At 43.2% G+C, this 21,006-nt stretch overlaps 2 protein-coding genes across 9 annotated transcripts in view; both read left to right on the top strand.

The window, feature by feature from the left end:
* The window catches only part of mcf2l2 (MCF.2 cell line derived transforming sequence-like 2), a 99,838-nt gene extending 92,489 nt beyond the window's left edge, over positions 1 to 7,349 (top strand). For 5 of the 6 annotated variants that reach the window (XM_063201839.1, XM_063201842.1, XM_063201837.1 and 2 more), the window contains 2 exons: positions 3,423 to 3,517; positions 4,709 to 7,349. In XM_063201839.1, coding sequence (XP_063057909.1) covers positions 3,423 to 3,517; positions 4,709 to 4,818 — 205 coding nt within the window. In that variant the 3' untranslated portion in view covers positions 4,819 to 7,349. The remainder of the gene's footprint in view (positions 1 to 3,422; positions 3,518 to 4,708) is intronic. The other variant, XM_063201843.1, reaches the window with a different exon arrangement.
* A 2,238-nt stretch (positions 7,350 to 9,587) lies between these two features.
* ect2 (epithelial cell transforming 2) overlaps positions 9,588 to 21,006 on the top strand; it is a 63,205-nt gene continuing 51,786 nt past the window's right edge. Inside the window, exons 1-7 of one of the 3 annotated variants that reach the window (XM_063201834.1) lie at positions 9,588 to 10,059; positions 11,180 to 11,342; positions 11,775 to 11,854; positions 14,662 to 14,757; positions 15,475 to 15,657; positions 16,436 to 16,525; positions 17,820 to 17,927. In XM_063201834.1, the coding sequence (XP_063057904.1) occupies positions 11,210 to 11,342; positions 11,775 to 11,854; positions 14,662 to 14,757; positions 15,475 to 15,657; positions 16,436 to 16,525; positions 17,820 to 17,927 (690 nt within the window). In that variant the 5' untranslated portion in view covers positions 9,588 to 10,059; positions 11,180 to 11,209. The remainder of the gene's footprint in view (positions 10,060 to 11,179; positions 11,343 to 11,774; positions 11,855 to 14,661; positions 14,758 to 15,474; positions 15,658 to 16,435; positions 16,526 to 17,819; positions 17,928 to 21,006) is intronic. The other 2 variants (XM_063201835.1, XM_063201836.1) reach the window with 2 other exon arrangements.

Below are 21,006 nucleotides of genomic sequence, written 5' to 3'. Positions count from 1 at the left end.
ATGCTTCCTATACTGTCCTCAATACATTAATTAGGTATACCAAATAAAAGGGAAATGTTTATGCCACTTCTTGGTCAGATCAACACTGATATGCTGGTAGATATTGTAGTCCTCACTGTACACTGAAGATCAACATGATCATGCTTTGTTTTGTGTGTAATGTGGTATTGCTGGTGTTATTGTAAGTAGGCTTTCAAGTCATGATCAAAAGGCGCACTGATAGGCATCGTGCAATCATTTCTGGGTCAACGCCAGCCACCAACACCACAAAAACTTGTTGTAACATTCTCAGAGTGTGTTGCATTTATTTATGCACATATTTATTTGGTATGCTTATGTATTTCCTCATTAGTCCAACACCAACCTTATCATAGTCCTCTGTTTGCTCCTGTGAAGCCCTAAGGCTAGGCCCTCGGAATCATACTGATTCTATGCAGGGCCTGATTTGCAATTTGAAGTTTCATATTTTAAAGCTGCACGGTATAGGATGGTGGCTATTGCAAATATGCTGCTCATTGAAACTGTGCTTCCTATTGCCAAATTTGATCTTTTTCAGAAATATTTACTAAATAATAAACTAATATTTATTAGTATGACTAAAGTACAATGCATTTGCAGCTAAAAAATTATATTTTTGGATACCGGTATTCAAAATAGCGGACATGGAGAAGATATGATGGCGGTGTTAAGTATTTATGAAAAAGATAACATTTGTGTATGGGCAGCATGAATTCTGGAAATAAACTACTAAAAAATGTACACAGTGCACCTTTAAGCAGTATCAATGGAGTTACATTAAACTGAGAATAACATCATGCACAAGAAGTGGCAATATCAATATTCTAGCCTCCGTCCACCACCACCCCCTCATTATCAACACCTCCATTTGTCCATCTGACGTCTTGGCTTTGTCCTTGCCAATGCAACAAGTATGCAAAACCTTTTTAACTAACCAAAAAATGTGCTTGGATGGGAGTGAGCACTTCTGGGTGTTTACTGGGAAAATGTGTTTGTTTGACGTGCTCTTTGGAGGGAATATGTTTATCAAACGCCAAGAAAACCCCAAACCACTCTCTGAATCCATAAAAAAAATAAAAAAATAAAAACCTTGTTGTCATGGTGTGGTCATACCTAACCTTTAAAAACAACAGTGTTGTTTTTCCTTCAAGGACTGGCTCAGCCGTCAAGCATTTCAGCATTGGTCACGCCTCTGCGACAGTGACTAATTAATTTGTGACTTAATGTGCAAGAAATTTTTAATTAAAATACTCGTCCATCCCATTAGTAGGATTCATTATTGCTCTGGTCAGGTGCGTCGCTGTAGCCTGTTTGTTTGCTTCGGCACTGTAGTAACGAGTCCAATATATCTAAATGCCATTTTATGAAACCCCATTAATAATTTAAGAGAAATGTGTAACCTTCAATTTATGACGAGGTGATTTAGAGCTATCTTCTACTTTAAGAAGGCACCATAAAGCACTTGACAAGAAAAACACCACTGAATATTTTAGACGAGGGTGGCGAATAAATAATTCATGCCCTGGAAATATCACTTTTAACTAAACTCCGGCCAACTTTTATCATGTTGTTTGGAGGTCATCATAGTTGAGAATAGAAGGGGGAAAACCTTCAGCCGGCAACTTAACTTGCCTTTTTTCTTTTGGTAGTTTTCTTCGGGAAATTAAAAGTTAATTCCCTGGCAAGCTCTCCTAGTCCTAGCCCCCTCATGATCCAGCATATTAAAAGTGTTTCTTGGGCAGATGAGTGTACTGTAAGGGCGAAGAAAAACAATGTTGATCTGAATAATTGATTGGGCTATCCTTCCCCTCTCCACTGAGAGTACTGCTTTCCCCTTATAGAAATAGCCTGCCAGCCATCCAGCGAATGGATGGGAGGCTGAAAACGCTGTATCTCTCCCACATTTCCTCACTTTTTAAAGGGGAGGGAGGAGAGGGTGGGAGGACTATGAATACCCTATGAAATTAGGCCTGCACTTAAAAATGCTTTGAATATGCTCATATTTCATCACCTCATGCATATTTCAGCTCTGAAAAACCACATTCAGTCATTTGCGTCTTCAGCTTGGTGCCGTGAAAAGTGCCTTACACCCTTCTCACCCTTTCCACCCCTCCATCTCTCCATTTTCCCACTCTATCTCTTCTTGGCCCACCCTCCCTCCCTCCCTCCATCCCTCCATCCCCCTCTCTCCTCTCCTCTCCTCTCCTCTCTTCTCTTCTCTTCTCTTCTCTTCTCTTCTCTTCTCTTCTCTTCTCTTCTCTTCTCTTCTCTTCTCTTCTCTTCTCTTCTCTTCTCTATCTCTCTTTCTCACTCGCTGCATTCCCTCTTATACCACTCTTCAACTTTTCAAGTCACACTTGTGAGGCAATAAAGAATTCAGTGGGCTTTTTCATGGACTCAATCAACATGTGCCCAGTCATGTGTGACATAGAGGGAGGGAGAGAGAGAGAGAGAGAGAGAGAGAGAGAGAGAGAGAGAGAGAGAGAGAGAGAGAGAGAGAGAGAGAGAGAGAGAGAGAGAGAGAGAGAGAGAGAGAGAGTGTGAGTGAGTGAGTTGAGCAAAGAAAGTCAGAGAGAGAGAATGGAGTTGTGTTTTTATGGCCTGTGTTACTTTCTGCTGAACCAACCCCACCTCCCCACGTCCCTACCTACCTACCCACACTCAGGGAGCGTCCTCTCCCTCTCCCTCTCCCTCTCCCTCTCCCTCTCCCTCTCCCTCTCCCTCTCCCTCTCTCTCTCTCTCTCCGCACTACCACCTGCCTTGCCTGCCTCTCTGGATGATGACGAGCATCTCAGCACCTCAATAAGAATCCCCAGTGCAGACATCGTCCTCTGCCTCCTGTTGATTGCCCATTTAACTCAGACAGTAATGACACCAAATCACTTTTACCCACAATGCAGTGCAGGTGTCTTGCTGGGATGGCGTTGCTTAGGGCACCTGCTTTAGCATCATTACTAAAGCATGGTGCCCTCTGGGACCTCTCGGTAAACTTGCATCGAAAATGTTTTTGAACATCCACAAGGTCAATCAACAGCCTTTCACCAAAACTTTCAGGGTTTTCAGTGAATGAATATACTTCACTAAGAGTGTATTTCTTTTAGACATGATAGAAATTGTTTCTCAAGTTTTCAAATATTTTTTAAGGCTTCTGACTCCTTCAGCCCATCTCAATGACAGTTCAGAGACGGGCACAGACGTGACGGAGGCTAAAAAAAAATCAAGGAAATATCTAAAGTTCAGCACTCAAAGGCATCACGTTGGGTGTCGGCTTTCTCTCAGTGCTAGAGAAGGGTAATCCAGCCCGGAGCTTCAGCTGAGGTTCTTCAAGGGCCCAGCAAAGGAACGTGCAGCTTTTTTCTTTAAGCCCTCCACATCCACTGAACGCTGTTTTTTTCATGTTGTAGGCTAGTCAAGAACCTTATTACACAGAAGACAGGCTTGGTGCCTGCTACAATGCTACAACCCACCGCGGGAAGACATGAGCTTTACAGAAACACTGGTACTTCCCACACTAACCGAGTGTCCATCGCAAGCAAGCACTTAAACTTTGTTTAGGGGCTAGTAGAGGGTGACATTGATAAGGGGGAAAAAAGAAAGAAGGGTGGGTTGGAGGGTTATGACTCGGGGTGCTATGCTGCTCGCTGTGATTGGTTGGAGCACAGCATGATGGTGATTGATTGGCAGATGATTGATTGACACCAGTGGCATGATACCCTCTCACTACGTTTTTCACCCTCCATCGCTTTTGCTTCTGTCATGCTCACAACTTGCCCTTCTTGTCTCCATGTGTTTCATTGCAACGGCAAAAGTGCTTTGTCAGTCATGGGGCCTGTCATCTTCGACAAAAAAAGAAAACGAAAGCTCATGTTTAATTGGGGCAGTAGCAGCTACGGCTTATGCTTTAGGGAATGTGCATACTTCGCTTGGAGCTTCCTCTGACAAGCACACACTTGCAAGCAAGCAGCCAACGCTTTTTTGTGAATTGCAAATCAACATTGATCACTGTTCAAGCATTTAATGTGATGTAAAAAAATGTCAAACTTCATGTAGTGATTTTATGTCTTTATTGCAAGCTTTTTTTTACACCAGACCCATGATTAATAAACAATGCTATTTCATAAGTGGCACTATTGCTCTGTCCGTGTTACGCCCATTTTATGTTCATGACAAAAAAAGAGGAGTCAAAAATTAAAGTCTCGTCATGTCAATCCCAACCCATTTTTCTCCGTCACACACATCCTATCTACTTCTTCACTCTCCTCTCAAATAAAAGCATAAAAAGCCCAAGAAATCAATATAAGAAATAACACTTGATAGTAATATAAAACATGTCTCTCTTCAGGGCCAGTACCATGTTCAAGACTCCCCTTCTTTGGTCATAGTGTACATGCTCTGTCCTTGAGTGCCCATTGTCCTCGGCTATTTTTGTCCTGCTTGTCTGAATCTTTTAAGTCCCCATTCCTCACTCCCCTGTTGCTTGGCTCTCATTTGCTTCAAACAGCTGTGTTGTCCTGGGTTGGAAATATGTGCTAGGCTGACCCTCCCCTCTCCGTCTGCTCTCTACCTCCTTTTTCTGTCTCTCCATGTATCTCTCTCTGTCTGTCTCTCTCTCTCTCTCTCTCTCTCTCTCTCTGTCTCTCTCTCTCTCTCTCTCTCTCTCTCTCTCTCTCTCTCTCTCTCTCTCTCTCAGACATCTTCAGTGACTTGTGCACGGCGGCGCTGACTGACTCGGAGGAGAATGAGGACGATGAGGCTGTGGGTGACAGGGCCCCAGCAGCACGCCGCCTATATTGCATCTAGGAGCCGCCACTCCGCCAACCCACCTCCCCCCACCACCCCCGACTGACGACACCCCCTACCTACCTCCCTCCATCCCTTCCCCACCTTTTTACTCTCAGTGCCATGCATCTACAAGCCAATGCTGCAGGATGGACACACGCCCCTGTAAAGAGACAAGGAAAAGACGACAAAAATCAAAACCTCTTCTGAAGAAAAAAACAAAAGCACAAAGACACCTGAACATCTTTATAAGAATGTCCCATTATCCCGTTGTATGGGGCCACCCACCTCTGTTTTGCTGCTAAAGAAGAGAACAACAGCCATATTTTGAACGAGGGAGTGTGTGTGTGTGTGTGTGTGTGTGTGTGTGTGTGTGTGTGTGTGTGTGTGTGTGTGTGTGTGTGCGTGTGCGTGTGCGTGTGCGTGTGTGCGCGCGTGCGTGCGTGCGTGCGTGCGTGCGTGTGTGTGTGTGAAAGCGTTTGTGTGTGAAAGAGAGAGATAGTGAAATAGAGACACAGAAAAAGAGAGATGGAGGCAGACAGATGGAAAAGAAAAAGAGCCAGTGAGTGCAAGAGGCAGCAAAATAAGGCAGCGAGTGAGCTGGCCTCCCCCTTGGCCTCTGTAGCCCCGTCTTCAGCTGCCAGCGTCAGGCAACAAATTGCATGACCAGTCAGCCAGGACCCCCCGGGAGAACCTCAAGCCTTCTTGTAAGCTGGTGCTCAGTGCTTTCATTACCAAACTTTATACTGTGCCTTCGCGGGGGCAATATTGTAGCCTGTCCTCCTTTTGGCTTAAAGTGCTCGACAATTTCTTTTGAGGCCCGGGAAGCACTCCAGCGACGATATGGATCACAAAATACCGTGGTTTAAAAGAGGAATGCGGGCCTACACTCACACGCGCACACACACACTCACACACACACACACACACACACCTCTGCGTGTGTGTCTCGCAAGCTGGAGCGATGGCATGACAAACTGTGAATGGTCTGTAAAACTGGCATTTTATCGTGACTGGAAGGAATTACTATCAACTGTACTGTCCTGCTGAATTTTTTCCACATGTATGAAGTGATCTCTGCCTCCTCTCAAGAACACTTCAGTGAGATTTTGTGTAATATAAGTGTATATTTGTATTCTCTTTTCTCTTTCCTAAATGTCAGCTGAACTTGTGTTCTACCCAAAGTGTAAGTACACCCTATCTGAGGAGGGGTTTAAAAACAGAACAATGTAATTGAACCACAGTGAATAATGAATTCATTTTGGTCAAACAAATTCAATTTGCATTTATTGTGCTAAAAATGGCTTAACATGCCATTCTCTGAAGTCATGCAAACTGCCATCAAGGCAGATTCTAATGTAGATATCTGTTCAATTGTGGAGGCCCATATCTCATGGTATAGGCAGTCATGGCCAATCCTAACTCCTGTGTATGGTCTTCACAAAATGTAAATCATATTCCCCTATTATCCCCAAATTCACACAACACATCCCCCAGTAAGTTTATACTACGAGTATGGACGCTCAGAATTGTAGGGTAAACTTACACTTAAAAATAAAATATCATTTGACGGTTTCCAAGGTAATGCTGTGTATGTAATGGTTTTGAAGGTTACTGAATGACTTGTAATGATCCTACAAAGTCTCCGTCTTAAAACCTTTTTACATGCACACTCAAAATTGTCCCAGGCGATGACACTTTACGTAATATATCAGTTAAACACAATATATTTACCACCTTAGCTCAGTATTATAGTATGTCTGACCAGATATCAGATATTTGAACAGCAGTACTGTAGGAACTGGAGGTCGCAGTACTATTTTGTTACAGTATTGCTTACCTGAATGTTTCCATGTAATTTTGTACATATTATGTCAATACTATTACTCTTGAAAGTTTGCTTAAACTTTTGGCAATTTACCTTTGTGGTGGATTCGTACCACAGAATGTTTTCTACAATTTGCAAGTAAAACATTACAAGTGCAATGGTCCTCATAAAGGGACATCATCCTGTTATAGACACAGCATCATGCTTCTGAAAACAAATCTTTCTCAAGATGAAACTACATGCTAGAATTTCATATTTTAGCAGGCTGATACACATAGCTCTTTTGATTTTTTTGTAATTCATTTTTAATCACTCAAATGCTTTTTCAAGAGACAAGTCAGCTGATGTCAGTGGTCATTTCCCAGAATCGTTTAATGGCTTTGTTTTGATCTTTGCAGTCTCAAACGTAACTGATTCTTCGAAAAAAAAAATGTGGTTTGCAGTATTGCAATTAGTTGATTGCAACAATAGGACATCCTTGAATTTGCATGACTGTAAAGATGGAGAAGGAAGCTTGGCAGGAGCACAATCTGGGAAGAACCATTATGGTGTTCTGCAAATTGTTGGATTCATTTAAAATGGCTATATCTTATATTTAAACGAACCACTGTTATTTAAAAAACAAAAGGGTTTTCAGCAAATCTATTTGGACATATAAATGGAATGTATAAGAAGTGTTAAGTACCTGTCTGTACATTTGTAAGCATATATATATTATAAACATATGAACAAAAACTAGTTGTGGTAATAATTGTCCTTTTTGGATTTTTTTTTTTTTAAAGTGCACATCTTAGGGAAAGAAATATGTTCTATAGGCCTACTGTTTCAGTTGAGATTACTTGTGTCAGTCAACAACTGTTACAGTCATGGGTAGGGTGACCACCCGTCCCGCGTAGCGCGTGCGCGTACAGCGTTTCAAGCCCAAATCATGCGGGACGCATACGAATTGACAGTTTGTCCCGCATAATCAAGTGTAATGGAAGAAGAAGAAAAAAAGTCTCTCTATCCCTGAAACATAAGCAGTCACACAGGGGTTCCAAGACCAGAGGTGGAAGAAGTACTGAAGTTGTGTACTTAAGTAAAAGTAGAAGTACCCTGCGACAAAATGACTCAAGTGAAAGTAAAAGTTGTATACCAAGCGCAATGGCTGTCTTTCTCCGTGTCTGTCTTTCTCCATGTCTGCCTACTTCATCCAATAGAAAAAAGTTTCTGCAACTGTTTTCGGTTCTATTAGAACATGACTATGGAGTCCTGTTAATGATTTTTAAAGTATCTTTTCTGTCTGGGTGTCAGTTTGGAAGAGGGGCTTGGTCCCACCTCCCTGCCCGCAGCTGAGGCTAGCCTACTCAAATATCCACGAAACACCACAGGAAAACGTAGGATAAATGTAACTAGTAACTAAGTCTTCCTCTAGAAATGTAGGGAGTAGAAAGTACAAGTAATTGTCAAAAAAATTAATTGAGTAAAAGTAAAAGTCTGCATTTTTATTTTTACTCAAGTAAGTACAAATTCCAGAAAAAACTACTTAAGTACAGTAACGAAGTAAAAATACTTAGTTACGTTCCACCTCTGCAAGACCCACCTGCATGAAAGCAAGTCAGAGGTGGGATATAACTTCGTTCCACGTTACTTTTTAACACCTTGTCCTAGCAGCAAACTGACCGATTCTTCCTTAGACTATGTCATGGGTAAGTGGTTAGGGCGTCAGACTTGTAGCCCAAAGGTTGCAGGTTCGACTCCCGACCCGCCAGGTTAGTGGAGGGAGTAATAACCAGTGCTCTCCCCCATCCTCCTCCATGACTGAGGTACCCTGAGGGCCTTAGGGCGCCATTGGGGGCTGCCCCCTTTTACGGGTGAGGCATAAATGCAATTTGGTTGTGTGCATTGAACACTTGTGTGCTGTGGAGTTCTGTGTCACAATGACAATGGGAGTTGGAGTTTCCTTGGGCTTTCACACTTCACTTCACTTACTGACCATAGGCCTATTTGAAGCTTTATTACATGGTGGCCTATAATTCTTCCCATGAAAGATGAACAGAACTAATGCGTGTGTTGTTGAAATCAACAGTCATCATGTTAGGCCAAACATTTGTTGTGAACTGAACAGGAACTCCTGGCAAAGGCATTTACTCGATTTTGGATTGAAAGCTACACATTTGTTTTTGAGACACATCTGGTGTCCGCCCCAAGAGGCAGACAGAAACTTTTTGAGCTAAGTAGAGGTCCTTTAAAGTCTCAATTACCGGTAAAAGCAAACAAACCCTGACATTCGGGGGCAGAGTACAGCCAGTGTTGAAAGGGTTCCTGTTTTTGCCACAACAGCAAGACAATTGACAAGAGGTGTATGCCCTACCCGTGGCATAAGGGCGGAAAGTGGGCTTCAGAGCTTTTTATTCTAGTCGGAGTGCCTTTCATGCTCCATAGGGGAGGGAGGGGGCAGCCACAGCGCTTCCACAAAGAACAGGGAAGACGTGAGGAGCATGCAGAAGCAGACAAGTTCAGAAAAGCACACAGTGACGCCTGCTTAGTACTTTGTCCTTCAGGGCAGGCTGCAGGTTCCAGGGGATTCTCTGATGAAGCCGCTGCAATGTCAAGTTAACACACTACAGCACATGGACAGAATGCCTGAGGAACTTGTTGTCCCTTGCCTGAAACCAACTCCAGAAATGTCACCACTGGGGAAATGGAAGCACTGGTCAGACAAGTCTGTAGGAGTTTTTGGATGAAAATAGTTGGGTCAGAGAGAACATAGGCCCTGCATTTCTATAACAACTTGGCCTAATAGGCTCATCAAGAAAAGAAGTGTGTATAGAAAAACATGAATGCCTTTGCCTATGAAAGCACTAAGCAGATGTTGTTTATTTTAATATCTCTCCAGGAGGGGCATAACAAGCTGTAAATCATGTCAAACGTCCTCACATTCCTGAACTCACTACTCCACCCCTCCCTGTCTGACTCCCAAAGCGCATCGTGGTTTGAATCAAGCAACCAATGAAATGCGCTGACGTTTAACTTCCGCCCAGTTATCCGGTCTTGGCCAATCAGCGTGCTGTCGTGCTGTTTGTCTCACATTTTGAATTCTCATAGAAAGTTTACGGGCTTGGGAGCACTTTGATGCGAAGATGGATTGTAAGGTTACAATTTATTGAGTGGATTTTTATGTAATTATGGCGTGTTTCCATGCAGGTTGGCGCACGTAGATCATCTATTTATTTACTTCTCCCCGGATGCTTCGACGTTGGCACATGAACATCTTCTAGTAGTGCTTTTCGCTAAAGTCAGCTAGCTGCTAGTCTCATTAGTTAGCACCTACCAGTGTACTCGAACTAGCAAGCCATCCTCTTTACAGCTGGTCTGCCAGCCAGCTTTCCTAACTCAAAAGAGTCGACCATTCGTCTTGGAGATTTGAATACATCCAACGGGACATCGCTCAGGTTTGTTGTGTTTGCTGTGTTTTTCTTCCCCACAGAGATTATGGAAGCGCCGGTGTTTGTTGATGTTTGTTTGCACCTGTCTTGCACCTGGTGTACTTAGCGACCAAAAGTCAACCTGCCATACAAGCAGTGGTACCTTGATGTAATGTTGCCTATTGTTCTGACCCAAATCATAGTTCTATACGACCGCTTTGCATATCTGCACGTTATGGGGCAAAGTCTATTTTCATAACCTACATGGGTACAAAATGATTTTGTGACCTCTAACGATCAAAGAACAGTTCATAAGCAGCACAGCAAGTGCAAACATTTGTAAGCACGTCAATTCAACATGAGAGGTCAAATGTCAAAAATGAATGTGTACTGTTGTTAATGTGCAACTTTTTACGGGATTAAATCTAAACTAAGCTTATAGCTTGTCTCGCTGTCTACAAGCATGCTGATTTGAACCTCACCCTTTACGAAGCATGAGTCACTGCATTCTTTGACACATGGGTAATGACGGGTGATTCGATTTTGATTTGATCAACGCAGACAGCAGATGAAGCTATTTTTCAGCTGTCATTGCAATGCTGTTATTTTGGAACAGACAGGAGCCAGTGGTTGGGTAGACTCTAGTCAGCCCTTCGATCAAAGGGTGGCAGATGTGAGAGGGTAGTTAATGACCAATGCTCTCCCCATGACAGAGCACACATCATGCACACATTGCTTCCCTGACTTAACTTACCATGGACAAGACATATTGTCTGGCAGCTGTAGAGGTTGCGTTTCTTTATAAGTTTTTGTTGTGGTAGGGCCAATATGTCTGAAAATGTATGAGAGAGGATAATACGCGATGAAAATAACGGTAACTTTCATTAACACAAATTACCTCATCAATGAGCTCATTTTCTTTGCACGCAAGACCGTTAGTAAGCTTGCCTAGGATATTTCTAAGGAACATGCACTTATTTGCACTGCCACAGTAGGCCTATGCCCAAATGTCATGGAGCAGTTAACGCAAGTCTTTGTATGGCAGGAAATCCAAGTTTCCACATTCTGCTTGGCATGTGTACTTTATATTTCTCTCAGCCTGTTTTTTTTCCTCCATATTTCTGTTAAAATTTTACTTCTCTGACAGGATTGGGTCACCACCCCTTGTCACACCGCCATGGCTGACTGCAGCATAGTGACTATTGGGACCACTCGCAGCCTGCTGGTTGACTTCTCTGTGAATGACTCCAGAATGGCAGAAACCTCCAAGGAGAACACTTTCCTGGGCTTGACACCAGATGACATGGAGGGTAAATGACATGCTTCCATTCCATCAGCCAGGGCCTCAGAAACTTCCATCCCACCCTGCACGTTTATCATACTTTTTCTGTACATGGACTGGCTAAGCTAACAATAGTGAGAAAAGCACAGATGTTGCTGTGCGTCTCCAGATCATATGAAGTAAAGGAGACGCGCTCACACTATCGCCTATACTATTTAATACAGATTATAACTGGATTCCACATAATATATTGAACGGAGGAACGTTTTGGGCAGAGCCCTTCTTTAAGCATGTAATGGCGACGTAATCGCTATATCGCTATTACATGCTGAAGAAGGGCTCTGCCCGAAACATTCGTAGGCGAAAAAACTGAGAAAAATCTGAAGAGTGCTGTCCTTCGCTTCCTTCATTCGTCTCCATATCATGCCTTCTGTTTGTATAATTTGTGCTCCCCCTGCAGAGCTGCTGCCGCGGGTGGAGACGCGCGTTGTTCTAGTGGGGGAAGCTGGGAACAATGCCGAGCTTGTGAAAGCACTTCAGGTGAGTGATGTCACCAGTTTGCTCTCCTCAAGGTGGATGACTAATGGCTTTAGGTAAACACAGGGAAGAGTTTTTTTCCCACCCAGCAGTTCAGCTGAATGCCGCCTTCTCAACAGATTATATTCTTTTTTGTGATGTATCAGGGGGTCGTTACATCGCATGTGTCATCTCTTGTGTATCTTGTACCATAAAACTTTTTTAGCAGTGTTTGGCCTGCAGTTTAGATGCATTTGTTCAAAGCCATCCACACATTTTTACATGTTAGAGTGATCTGAGGAATGCCAGCCATAACACCAATTTCTGACTGATTTGCAATATCTTGTAAAATCAGATCAAGAAGTTTAGATGAAATAAATCAAAGGTTCTTAGATTACCTAACAGGACTGAGGAAAGTGTGTGAAGTGTTTGTGGCTGACATCCTGCATGTCAAACAGTACCTTTGTTGTCAATCACATTGCAAGTGTGTAGCATAGTGGGTGGGGTGTGGAAGACACTTTGAAAGCATTTTGATGGGCATTTCAAACATTTCCAGGCATGTTTAGGCCCAGATCGGCCTTGGAAAAAAACACTTAATGTGGGTTGCATTTGAGTGGTGGAAGTTTGTGGACAGCTTTGAACAAAGCCTCATTAAACTAAGTAATTTTAGTAATGGGGTAGTTTAGAAATTCCTCAGTATGTCACCATTTTCACAGATAACACACTTAGGCTAAGTAGCATGTCAGCATTTGTGCAAATTTCCATTGGAGATGGAAACTGCCAGTTTGTTGATTTGGCTAATGGGTTTATGGTGCCAGCTGTGTTAATTGGATTTCACTATTATAGTGGCCAAACGGACGAGTCATGACTGACCTTTTTTGTCCTGTTTTGACATTGTGTCATGTGGCCAAGTAATCAGTTAGTGAATTGAGCCTTTTTGTAAATTTTTGATGCTTACCAATTACAGAACTGTGAAGGCATTCGCTTATGTAAAGCAGCAAAGTGTAGTCAAGATGATATTCGCTCTGTGAGGCCACCTTGAAGGATGCAAATTTCTGTCAAGTGGCTTAGTCGAGGCATGAGATGATTTCATAATGGAGGTCAACGTTTCACAGTTCACCACATAGTAGAAAGTGTACATGTTTACTCCCAGAAGCTTATAACTGGCACGTTTTCCTCACAATGAGGGAAAGTAGTGCCAAGCTTTTCTGACAGTTAATGGCTGTATACTGCCAAAATCCTCTCACAGAGTCCAAAAATCCTGTGTTGGCATAGAAATGAGGGGATTTGATTTGTTTTCACTTTGTCGTTGTTTTCGGTGTGATTAAATAGTGCAGACACATTGTTGTTGTTTTTTTCTTGTTATTCTGTTGTCTCAGTTGTACCATCCTGTCTTTCTTTCCCACGTTTCCTTTTGTGTTGGGAGAGAGAGTCTCTGGAGAGCTGAGGGTGCGAGAGTAGCGCAGAGGCTTTGAGGAAAACAAGATGGAAAAGTGTCTCGTCTCGTCTCGTCGGCCGTTTTTAGATGTACCTGAGAGTGCAGAACAGGAGGGCACAGTGAGATGACACCCCTGAGATCCTTGAAGATGTTTTTTGTATGCGTGTGTCGGTGTGTGCGAACTTGTATCTGCGTGTACACAAAAGCTAGTAGAATGGTGTGATTCTATGTTTGCAGTGTCGCATATCAATGTTGAGTTATGTGGTTGGCATGTGGAGGGACTAGGGAGGATTGCGAAGAATGTGTGCTGCACCTCCACTATCATCATGTTCAAGGAGCCCTTTGGAATGAACTCAGGGTTTGTTGAGGAGAGCATACAAACTGCTTGTTGGATGTTTTTTTCCCCCCCTCTCTCAGTAGACAAACTGCCATGTACGCCCACCTCCCCCAAGTTTTGTAAATGCCTCTGAAAGTGGCGTCATTTGAAAAGGACCCCTCTCATCCATATGTCTACCTCTCTCGGTTCACTCGTCGTTGCCACCATCTCTGTGAGAGAGATATGAAAGTAAAGCAGGGAGGTTGGCTGAGGACAGAAAGTGCATTCTGGTGTTCTCAGGAGCTGAGATTCAGAGGTGTGAGTGTGTGTTTGGGGAGAGAGGAGGGAAGGTGTTATAACCCAGTTCTGTTTGTTCTCTCTTCCAAAGAAAAGAAGTCTAATTAGTAGCTCATTTGTTTTTTATCTGCCAGAATACAAGCCAATTTCATCTGCACCGATTCGTTAATGGTACATTCTTCTACATTTGTCATATAACCGCAAGGCCATGCCAAAAAAAAGATCACAGCTTCAATGGTGGTTCACGCACTCAGTAGACATGAATGTTGAATTGTCCAATTATCTGTTTGAAGGTCAAGGTCATCAGGGTTTAACAGAATACCAGTACATAAGGAAACAAGTTTATGCCTTTCTATGTTTGATAGTACAGTGAAGTCAGACACGAAAAGGAGATGGGGAAGGGTTGGCAAATGACCTGGGCCGGAATCGAACTCTGGTCGCCGGCATAGCAGCCCAGTGCCCCACCGTGAAGTCACGGTAGGGCCAAAAAACGAGTTTAAAGTTTACATCTCACACACAGCCAACACGCGTAACATGTCTGCAGATAGCCTACAGATTAATTGACACATCCCGTTGCAAATAATGCGTTGGCCTTACAACCTTTCCTCATGCTCAACCTCTGTCCCCATTTGAAACGTTTTGCTCCAGCTCCTATTTTGATTGGCTGAAACTTACAATGTTCTACAACATGTTGGAATGTGGTGTGTGTCTTGAACATGGTGTGCAATGTCACCAGAATTGACGGAAGATTATGATGATGATGATGCTTCATTCTTGCAGGCCATCAAAGTAATGGAAGTCCCCATGGTAAAGATTAAAGAAGCTGTCCCGGGCTCAAACACGGGAGACAAAGTCCTAAAAGCTATAGTCAATATGGTATGTCTCGAGAAAGGAACTAACTGTGCTGCATGTTGAACGTCACCCCGTTGTGTGTGTTTGTTCGGGTGTGTGTGTGTGCGTGTGCGCTTGTGTGAGCACCAGCAGGGTGAAGGGTGTTAATTGGCCATGTTCTCAGCACTAATTGTCACTGTGGTGTGTGTCTAACACCTGGAGGATGCGGTTTCTAAATTTTGCTGTTATTATTTTTATTTTTAAAGAAATCAGACCATTCCAATGAGTTTTTTTGTTCCCCTGTGTCTTTCATTTCCTGTTTTAATTTGCACCACCCGTTTATTTTGATTTGTTTTTGTTGCACTGAGAGGGAACACAGGAAACGACAGGGTTACAACTAATAATTACCAAAATGTTACTAATCAAACAATCAAATGCAGTCCTCATTAATCTAACTGATTACTTACACACTTCTTGAGCAAGTGGAAGTCAGTCCGTTCTATCGTCCCCCACCCTTGCGCCTCCTCACATGCCTCTGCGTTTTCAAAGCACAGAGAGCCTTGCTTCCTGGTGTGTCATTTGTCTAACCCACCTCTAGTGTTTTCCCACTCGACTTGCACATGGGAATTGTCCACCCCTACACAACCCTGATATCACGCTACTTATGTAAAATACCACCTACCGACCAACCGCCACCACCACCGGCACTTAACACAGTACATTCTCTCCTTGACTCCTGTTCTGTGTCCCTGTGCCACACAGGACATCAATAAGCCCTGCATCAAGACTGACAATGTCAAGGAGTTTGGCGACGGGGAGAATGCAGAGTTTGAGACGGTGTTTGTGCTGACGGACTTCAAGTCTCCAGACTATGAGTACCTGTACAAGAATGACAACCGCATCGTCGGGCCGCCCGTGGTCCTGCACTGTGCTGCCAAGGAGGAGGTAGGCAATGGCCATTCACAAACTAGGGCACGCTAGTACTTGCTCACTTGACTTTTTTATTTTATTTGGGAGGAGCAATGTGTCATAGGAAAACAACATAGCACATGAAGAGACATTTTTGTGCCTTTCACAGAATTTCAAGTGATGTGTTAGCCTATAGTCATACTCTGACATGTTTCAAGGGCACAGTGTTATTCTCCATACAACACACACTGATCCTTCAAATGTTTTTGTTTTGCTGGATTTTTTTTTTTAACCCTCTTGATGCCTCCAAAAAGTTTTTGGGGTGTAAAGTGCATGTCAAACTTGGAAACAAATGATCATAGGTGATCATAAGGTGGTATTTTTAGTTTAAACTTATTTCCCCCTTAAATAAATGGATTCATATAAGCTGTTTTTGATGGCTGCTCCTAACAAAAGACATCCTGTTATCAGTGTCTGTGAAGCAGCATCTGCATGAGTACCTTTTTAGTTTATTGCTTACAGCTGTAGCAAGTGGAAACAGAAGAACTACAGCAGATTGTCACCGGTCTCCTCAGATTCCACAGGGAGTGTGACTGCAGAAACTCACGCACACACGCCCAGACAGGCACAAGCATATGCACATAAATGAGTACATTACACATCACACAAAAGTGAGTAAGGATGCAGTCTGTTGACGGTGCGAAAAGATGGCACACACAGAAAGGTTTTTTTCTTAAAATCGTGTCTGTGTTTGTCTGTGTGTGTGTCTGTGTTTGTGTGTGTGTCTGTGTGTGTTCGTTCTTGATCCATCCAGCCCCTTCCGTTCTCCTGTCGGCCTCTCTACTCCACCACCATGCTCAACCTCTCCTTGTGCTTCACTGGCTTCCGCAAGAAGGACGAAGTGGTGAGTTCTTAATTTGTGACCTTTCTCTCTCTTTTGTTTGTAATGCTAACTTTGTCTATCCATTACTACTGTAACCTACTGTAATGCTGTGTGATTATGTTGTTAAGTAGCGAGAAGCCGCACTGAGTATACATCAGATCAAAGAGGTTGGATATATAATAAGAGGAATGGAAACATGCCCACTCAATGCAAAAGCGTGTGCTCAAAATTTGGTCTCCTAAGGGGGCGTTGTCCCTCCTTCTTCTTCTCTTTTCGTGGTGTTTGCACAAGACGTGCGCTACCGCCATCTACAGCGCTAAAGGGACTCCATTTATTCTCTACCTCAAGACTCCGAAGGTCTCCTAATCGAAGGTCTCCTAAAGGGGCGTTCACCCGACGTAAAGTGGATACCGGAAAAGAACCCGCCTGCTTTATCTCACTCTCATATACGATTCTCTGCATCAGATTTTTTTTATTTGGAAAGCATGAGCAAAGATGCTTTGGGCTAAATGCACGCAAGGGAATTTGAGAAGCAAAACGAGGTTCGCTATTCATTTGTATGAGTCAAGCGGACAGGAGCAAGATGGGCAAAGACGATCGAATCGAAACGAAAAGTTGACCCAGGTTTAATCCTATGCAAATGAGGAGCAAATTTTGCCTGGAATGGCCAATCGAGTCAACAGCACAAAGAATTCCGTCCATTTAATTCATCGTTTTTGAGCTGTTGAGCTGTCAAAATGGATTCAATGAATTTCGTCTCGCTTCGCTTTGCTCATTTTGCTTCTGTGGGTCCCTGGCGTATGCCTTGCCAGGCTACGCCCTCCTAGTGACGCAACACCTTTGGCATTGATATTAGTCAGGTTAAGAGCAATGCAATATCTTTTTGAGCTCCGGAGAAATTGGGAACTCCACCTACTTTGTCGGGAAGCAATCAACTTTGAGCAGCTCCAACGGCCCTGGGTAGAGGCGTGTTCAAGGCAGTGGCGTGGTTTAAGCAGAGATGTTCTATTGGGACAGCGAAAATGTATTGGTTTAAATTTTGGCACAGCCTTTTCTGGCCTCGACCAGTAGCAACCTGAGGTAGACGGATTAACCAGGCCGTTTGGGAAACATTATTCGTTATATTCTTCGTCAGACCAATTCTCGGTAGGATATTTGAAAGTGGATGATAATCAAGCAAGTGTAAGCCATCTTCAGCATGTGATTGTGTTGTATGAGAGTTGTGTGAACGAGCAGTGGTGATGTTTTCTTGCTCTGCTGTGTGGACGTGCATTGCTAATGTTTTCTTGCTCTGCTGTGTCGTCTTCTCCTCCAGGTTCACCTTGTCAATCTGGTGCACCACATGGGCGGGACCATCCGCAAGGACTTCAGCGCCAAAGTCACCCATCTCGTTGCTCACTCCACTCACGGAGAGAAATTCAGGGTTGGTACAAGTGTGCGTGCGTGCTTGTGTGTGTGTGCGTACATGTTTATATTTGTGTGAGTCTGAGAGACAACATGTTTTCTTGAAAAAGACTTGATTGAAAACTGACAAAATAAGCCGCCTTGTGTTGTAAATGGATAAAAGTGCAGGGAGTTCTGCATCATCTCTGCCCTCTACCACTCCTCGGGCGGAAAGCGCAATTCAGACATACCGCTATTCCGACACCCGACATGCCGTAGGTTAGGGTTAGGTGTAGGGTAACTGCATGCACTCTCCATAAACTGAAAAAACCTGAGCAACGTAGCACAAACCACAGAAATGGCAGATTTCGGTGGGAAACGTGCCGGTATTCAGACAATAGACATTAAAGGGGCATTCCACCGGTAGAGACATGAATATTGTATTGAAAGTGGGTCATATATATAGTAGAATAGTAGCATAAATTTCTAATTTGGTGCCTTCTTGGCCGAGAAAATTCAGAAAATGACTTTTTAGTGCTTGTGGATTTGTGACAACAATCCCCATAATGCACTGCAATGCTCAAGTTCCACAGGCCACACCCTATTTGGGACTCTGCATCATCCCTCACTCAGCTTGCAGGCAGTGTTGCCAGATTGGGCTGTTTACCACTCAATTGGGCTGCTTAGAATGTCCGTGTGCGGGTAAAAACGGCATTTAGCAGAAAAAAATTTAGTCATAGAAATCAACAGAATTGGGCGGGTTTTGAGCATTTTTTGGGTTGGAAGACATCAGACTCATCTGGCAACCCTGCTTGCAGGTGCATCACAAATGGGACAGACATCACTGGAAAGGAGAAGCTGGAGCACACTGCAGCTTAGTTTTCAAGACTTTATTTTGTGCACACACGCGACCAACGTTTCGGTGTTGCTACACCTTCATCAGAATCAAATCATAGCAAGACAGAGACACACATTTCACGACTTGACATTCACAGGTGATCCCACTTAGTTTGGCTAAAATTGATCTCATCTCATTGCAGGTAATTGACCCCACCCCCCAACACCAGGACAAGATTGTAGACAATTAAACAGCTTGCCAACTTCCCAAAACAAAACATAAAAGTGAAAAAACAATACACAAAGAACATTGTCAATACAATTATTACAAGACCACAGCCGCGATGCTGGAGCAATTTGTTACAGAAAGCAAGACATATTGAGTTCCTCATGTATGCCCTGAGGCTCCACTGAATTTAGAGTATGAATCCAAAATGCCTTTCTACGAAGCCTCTGTTTAATTGTCTACAATCTCGTCCTGGTGTTGGGGGGTGGGGTCAATTACCTGCAATGAGATGAAACCACTTTAGCCAAACCAAGTGGGATCACCTGTGAACGTCAAGTCTTCAAATGTGTGTCTCTCTCTTGCTATCATTTGACTCTGATGAAGGTGTAGCAACACAGAAACGTTGTTTGGGTGTGTGCACAAAATAAAGTCTTGAAAACTAAGCTGCAGTGTGCTCCAACTTCTCCTTTCCAGTGATGTCTGTCCCATTGTGATGCACCTGCAAGCAGGGTTGCCAGATGAGTCTGATGTCTTCCAGCCCAAAAAATGCTCAAAACCCGCCTGGAAGCACTAAATCCAGTCCAATTCTATTGATGTCTATGGGAAAGATTGGGCAAGTTTTCCTGCAAAATGCCATTTTTACCCGCAGACGGCCATCCCAAGCAGCCCAATTGGGTGGGAAACAGCCCAATCTGGCAACACTGCTACTGAAGCCTCAATGCCAGTGATTTCAAAAGCACTGGGACACTGATCTGTGATAGGTCTGTTAGAGCATTAGCTCCAACCCCCTATGGGCGGGGTTGAAAAGGTGGGAAAAAGGCTTGTAGTCTCAACAGAAATCCACCTCTCTTACACTTCCTATGTCGATGATGCAAAATGACCATTTTTACATCATTGACATAGGAAGTGTTAAGAGATGAATGCGGATTTCTCCTATCTCAGGGGGAATTGAGAGATTTTTGCAAGACCATTCAAAAGTATGACTGGGTGTCTAGCAATGGAAAGCCTAATGCAAAATGGGTGGAGTGTCCCTTTAATGTCTGAATAGCGGCATGTCTGAAGAGCGCCATGTAACCCCACTCTTCAAGTCTCTTTGTCTCTGCCACTTCTGCCTCAGCTTTACCTGAACACATTGCACAACATACAAATGCTAGTTCATGTCACGTTGTCCCCCTAAGCTGGCAGGTGTGTTGGAGATGACCCCATAGGTTGCTATTGCTAATCAGCAAAAAACATATAACTCCTCAACACATGGGTGGTTGACATGACGCCCTGTTTTTACGTAACATTAGTGAGAAACCTACAAATTTGATATTTTTCCTCTTGAAAACAAATGTAAATGAAAGAATATGTGGTGCATCATGTTTCATATTAGTCTTAGAAGAGAAGAAACATTTTTGTTCAGATTTATGGAAAGGTTTACATGTGAAATGTCCTGTGGTGTGACTAACATTAATAATTGAAATAAAAAATAATTAATTTGAATCATTTATGAAGCATTTGGCATGCTTGCATACATATTAACATCATATAAAAAAATATGAATGTGAAAAAACTCAATACAGTAATATTAACTATAAGTTCAATTTCGTAGCACAAATTGCGTCCTGCAGGGTGACATGTAGGTCAGGTTTGTGGACAGGCAGCTGCACGGCCAACTATAAGGGTCTTAAAGACAGGCTCCTAAGCAGTTATACCTCAGTTATTGGAGATATGTGTGGAAGTTTAAGGTGACTATTAACCTCTTAATATGTCTACATATTGCAATGTTTCTCTCACGCAACGCTTAGGTTCATTTATGGTGTCCCGTGGTGTGACTGCTCTTATGGAAGGAAAAAAAGTTTTTTATGAGTGACAACACATATTAAGGTTAAATACAATATCATTATCTGGTTAACATAAGCTCGGAGGACAGTCACGAATACAAAAGAATTAAAATGGCTAGCGTGAATTTCCTGTGGTGTGACTTCATGTCCTGTGGTGTGACATGCTTGGGCATTGTGTTACTCAATCCTCACTTATTTTTCATGCATCATGGGTGGGGGTGCGGGTTGGT

The sequence above is a fragment of the Engraulis encrasicolus genome, chromosome 6, assembly GCF_034702125.1.
Source record: "Engraulis encrasicolus isolate BLACKSEA-1 chromosome 6, IST_EnEncr_1.0, whole genome shotgun sequence".
Classification (NCBI taxonomy): Eukaryota; Metazoa; Chordata; class Actinopteri; order Clupeiformes; family Engraulidae; genus Engraulis; species Engraulis encrasicolus.
This window is presented reverse-complemented; position numbering and strand designations above follow the sequence as displayed.